The sequence below is a fragment of the Vigna radiata genome, chromosome 10, assembly GCF_000741045.1.
Source record: "Vigna radiata var. radiata cultivar VC1973A chromosome 10, Vradiata_ver6, whole genome shotgun sequence".
In the NCBI taxonomy this organism is placed as follows: domain Eukaryota; kingdom Viridiplantae; phylum Streptophyta; class Magnoliopsida; order Fabales; family Fabaceae; genus Vigna; species Vigna radiata.
Genome location: NC_028360.1, coordinates 17,491,499 through 17,496,799, shown reverse-complemented (window position 1 = coordinate 17,496,799; position 5,301 = coordinate 17,491,499). Strand labels below are relative to the sequence as shown.

Here is a 5,301-nt window from a genome sequence, read left to right as displayed (position 1 = left end):
CTCCTTTTCATTATTAATAAAATCCATTTAAAATTGTCTCTGGATTTCGTCCGCACATGCTAAATACAACAAAACAAAACATAGGAATAGTAAAAGAGTCACAGCAGATCCATTATCAGCAACGTAGTTTGAAAGTCATTTTCTTTACTCATTATTAAAATCATTTTTCGAGGACTTACTGTTTTTTTGTCAAAAACACACTTTCAACTCGCATTAAAATATTAGTAACTTTTGTTTAGTTGTGTTTGGTGGCTCAAGTTAAATTGATTTAAAGATTCAAGAAGAAAACATCGGGTGAGAGAACAGTGTAGGAGGTTTGGATTATTATCAAACATCTTTTGAGAACAAAGTTGGCACTTTATACTAAACGATGAAGATCACCCGTCCACCGACCCTATTTGCGGTGGCCGGAATGTCAATTGTGAAAAGTAACTGAAATACACCACCAGAGTCCTCCCTACACGACTTAACGGATCGCTTAAACGGAATTATGGCAGACACAGACGCAAGTATCTTGCCAGCTGCAGATGACATTCCCAAGGCCGAGAGTACGTTTTACTCTAAATTAGTAATGAAATTTTTTCTACTTTAGTTTTGTGAAATCCATGGATGCCTGCAAAGTTTACATTTTCTACATTCTTTTGAATTCAATAATGAACAACGCATTTACTTTTTTAATTTGGTAGTTGTATAAATACACTCTACCCATGTTTCAATTATGATAAAAACATTATTTTTGGTAAATGCATCTACAGATTTTACTCAAGTGGGTATTATCGTAAGTGAAGAACGAGGCCGACTCCAGGTTCAAGAAGATAAAATTTCTGTTTCAGGTAAAAAAAAATTAATTTTTTTAACAGTAATTATTTTAGGTTTTTAAGAAAAAAATGTCTCGAAATAATTTTTAATTTTTTTTAGTATTAACTATTTTATTTCTTCCTTATAAAATAAAAAAAAAAATTTAAATAAAAACATAATCAAATATCTCATACTTAAATTTACTTTATCTCCATATCCGCACTTAAGTCATCTTTAAAAAGGGACATCATCTTCGAAAACACTGGATTTGAAAGCTGATTTTTTAGACAGACAGTGTGACTGTTCAAAACTTTATATTCTGTTCTTGGATTCAAAAGTTATTTTAATTATTAGTCACAATATTTAGACAATTTATTTGATACACCTAAAGATAAAATGTTGATAAAAATATAATTTTTTATATTTTTTAAGAAAAAAAAAAGTAAAAACTAAGAAAAAGTAATGAAATCAACGAATATTTTTCTTAACTGAATTAGAATCTAATTTAAGCCATTAAAAGAATGGAATTGTAAATGATAATTTCTCATGAATTTATAATGTGTTATGTTATAGTTTTCATAACTGATTATGAATTTTGTAATTTACTATCACGGTGTATCCTAATGAAAAATGTTTTGGAATCATCTAAATTTGGGTAATGCTAGTTATATTAGTATAAAAAAAAGGCTTTTAAAATCATTTAATATGTTTTGATTTCGATAAAAATAAGATCTTTTAGATGATTTTTATAATTTTTGAAATTTTTTGCTTCGATTCTAAACTGAAATCTATGTTTTGGTATAATAATACTCGAACCTAAAGAGCATTACCAATGTATTAAATTCTGTCATGCTCAGAAGTATCATATTAATGATTAAATAAAACTTATTAAGTAGCTTGACTGTATATCATTAGTTTAAACATATTTATAAAGGCAGTAAACAGGTATATATATTGTATTTAAAATTGTGATATTTAGTATAATATTTGTGTAATGTAGAGATAGAGGTAAGTGAAAGTTATGAAAAGAAAATTGATTGTATGAGGTACATGAGATGCAGAAAGTTGTAGAAGGAAAATACATATAGCAGCAGTTTCTGGAAATTGGATTGAGGCTTCATCCTATTCGAGAATTCCTTCTCAATGGTGGCGAATTCCACTAAATGGTCGTGGAATGACAGCCCTTCATGTTGCAATAAGCATGAGAAAAACCAGTTTTGCAGAAAAGCTGGTGAATTGTATGGAAATGCATGATTTGGAAATTCCCATGGTAGATGGAAACACAGCCTTTTGTTTGGCTGCGATGACTGGCAATGTTAAAATTGCTGGAATTCTGTTACGCAAGAATCGTAGGTTGCTATGGATTAGAGGCCAAAACAATATGCTGCCAATTCAATTAGCATCTTCTGCAGGCCACATTTCAATGGCAGAATTTTTATTTCAAGCTCTTCCACTGGACCTTCACAACATTATGCCCTTCCAAGACATTGCCAATTTATTTTTCTTCAGCATCCACAACAATATTTACAGTAATTCCTCATCCATATATTTCCTTAATGCGAGAAAAAAAATTATCTATGGCAAAATTATTTATATGTTATCTGAAGCATATTTCTTTTGCATATATTTAACAATAGTTTTTCATTTTTTGCCTTATGATTTATGCCTGGTCATCACAGCCATGGCATCAAAATTGTTGAATCGCTATCCTAAATTGGCCACCATGGAAAACGAAGGGGGATTCACAGCTTTGCAAATGCTTGCCCAAATTTGTGAGTTCCATTAATATTAATCTTTACCAACTTAACTTTTCTAGTTCAGAAATGCTGCTCTTAGGACTGCAACAGTAATGTATTATAATTACTTTATTTAACTAGAATTTTGTGTGTAGTATGACTAATTTCAACTCAACGATAGCTTCGTCCCAGGAAGCTATTGGTGATGAAGATATTGTAAGATCGTTGTTTAAGGGAATGGGAAAAGAGGAAGAATCTCTCAACTATGAAAAATTGTCAACAGCAATGTTTGATGCTGCAAAATATGGAAACACTATGATTTTAAAATTTATTTTCAAGTATTATCCAGAATTGTTATTTGAAGTGGATTCCACCAAGCAAAGAAACTTACTCCACATTGCTATTCTACANCGACAAGANGCTGTATACAAACTAATANTAAAGCAGGGAGATTTCAAGAATATGATGGTACAATTGGTTGATTTTAACGATAACAATGTTCTTCATTTAGCTGCAAAGTTGGATAAACCAGAACAAAAATTCGGATTATCAACAAACTATGTTCAAATGCGTACTGAGGAGACATGGTTTCAGGTATATATCTACTTCATTAGCATTTTTCCATTACAAGGATGTTTATCTATTTAATATTTTTCTTTCTACCAGTTCCTTATAATCTGTATGGAAAAAAACAACCACTTCTTTTAAAGATTTTAAGAAAACTGTGAAAATTTATTTAGAGAAGAAAATTCACCATGTCAAAGATATTTTAGTGTGTTAAATTTGAATTTTTTCTTTAACATTGTATTAAAATATTTTGTTTGAATAAAATCATTCAAATGTATTAAGTTTTGATTTTTTTTTTACTTGATACTATTTTTCATTGAAGATTATATTATGTTATAGACTGAAATTAATACATATTATTTTATGACTTTCTTGATTGTAGATTTTTTTCAGACTTTTTCTTATCCATGTTGCTTGAAAATTTTCCCTGATTAACCTTGAAAAAAATTATAGTTAAAAATTAATTGAAAGTTATTTCAGTCAATATTAGAAGAAAAAAAAATTCTAAATATCTATTAATAAAATAATAGTATCTGTGTTGGTGATAAAAGAAATAATCACTGTAAACATCAGCAAGAAAGATGTCACTAAAATAATGTAATTCACATATGTTAATAGTTTTCCTCACAATGGTAGAAAAGCTTTGACTAATATTAAGTAAGAAATAACTACAATAAAAATAATCTACCAATATAAATAAAAAAAAAACACTTCTTTAATATTAATAAAAAAAATCCTAATCGATATGAATTGAAAAGTAATGATAGCCAAAAGTCAATTGGCAAGGAATTTGAATATAGAATTTATTTTTTTAAAATTTTATGTAATTTAAAACTCTCCAATATATGTAAGGAATTTAGTTTTTAAAGTTTTAGTTGAAAATTTTCAATTTATTTTAAAATATCTCATCTCTACAATATATTGTTTTTATGAAACACTTCATATTCTTCAGAAAAATCAATTATCTTCCTAGGTTTTCTATATGAAGACTTTATTATTACTTTTACAATTAATTTTCCACTTTTGCTATTTTAATAATATTTCTTTTCATTTTGAACGAAACAGGAGGTACAGAAAATAGTTCCTCCTTCAATGAAAACAAAGAAAAATAAAGATGGTTTGACTCCTATAGAATTATTTCGTGAGTCACACAAAGAGTTACACAGAGAATCTGCATCTGAACTGAAGGCTCTGGCAAATACTTTAATAGTGGTGGCAACTCTTATCATCACCTTAGGAATTTCGGTTGCCATAACCATTCCTCTTAATGATATTGATAGTACACTTACTCCAATTTTTCGGAAGAAAACATGGTACATCATCTTTTTTATATCAGTAGGGCTGGAAACAAGTTTCTGCGCTGCATCTATGTTGTTCTATGCTTCAGCTATTCTTCCTTCAAATATGGACCCAGAAGACGAGTCTATTCGCTTACAAGAAAACAAGGTCAGATTTGGTAGTGTCGCACTTTTTATCTCTGCTGGACTCATGTTGGTTGCTTCTATTGCCAGTGCCACATTGATCTTCGAATTCTTATCAAGTTGGAGTCCTTATTTCACTTTTGGAGTTGGTGTTCTCGTCTTCATTTTGCATTTTACACTTGATCATGCTCTGTGGAGTAAATATATATCGCACTTGGTGCTAGCCTTGTCCAAGGTATCTCCAGTGAAGTTCGAAAGATTGTTTGGGCCAATCAGCAAGGTATATAAATCCTATCATCCATTGCGGAAAAGAAGGGGCTTAAATTAGTTGGAATAACTAAGTACATATGATTCTTCCCAAGTGTTCTGAGTGTTTTATAAGTTAGCAAGTTAGCAACAACACCTATTTTTAAGAATGTCTTATATTAAAGGATGTTGTGTTCTTCCTTTTCTTTTTGTGTGTGTGAGAGTGAATCTATTGTGTGCCTTTTAATAAAAATTTCAATAGTAATGAAAATGATTTATTTTTAATAAAATAAATCTAAAATTTTAGAAAGTAATTAAATTTATGAAGTTAAATATGTAATAGAGATTTTATCCAAATTGAGTTTCATTTATCAATTCAATATGAAAGTAGTGAATAATATATTTTTTATTTTTCATCACACGTTAACAAGTCTTAATTTCTTAGAGACAATTCTAAACATTACTAATAAAAACTCTAATTCCTCAAATGTTTAAAATGACTAATTGATATAATATTATGTGTAGAAGCTGAA

General features: G+C 29.1%; 1 protein-coding gene across 2 annotated transcripts; it reads left to right on the top strand.

The window, feature by feature from the left end:
* The first annotated feature begins 300 nt into the window (after nucleotides 1–300).
* Nucleotides 301–3,215, top strand: LOC111242655. Of its 2 annotated transcripts, none has more exons than XM_022787028.1 (5): nucleotides 301–548; nucleotides 756–833; nucleotides 1,860–2,327; nucleotides 2,478–2,570; nucleotides 2,716–3,215. In XM_022787028.1, the coding sequence occupies exons 1-5, from the start codon at nucleotides 491–493 to the stop codon at nucleotides 3,180–3,182; spliced, it is 1,164 nt and encodes a 387-aa protein (XP_022642749.1). In that variant the 5' UTR covers nucleotides 301–490; the 3' UTR covers nucleotides 3,183–3,215. The 2 variants fall into 2 exon arrangements, with proteins under 2 accessions (XP_022642749.1, XP_022642750.1); XM_022787029.1 differs by having other exon boundaries at nucleotides 2,690–2,827.
* The last annotated feature ends 2,086 nt before the right edge of the window (nucleotides 3,216–5,301 follow it).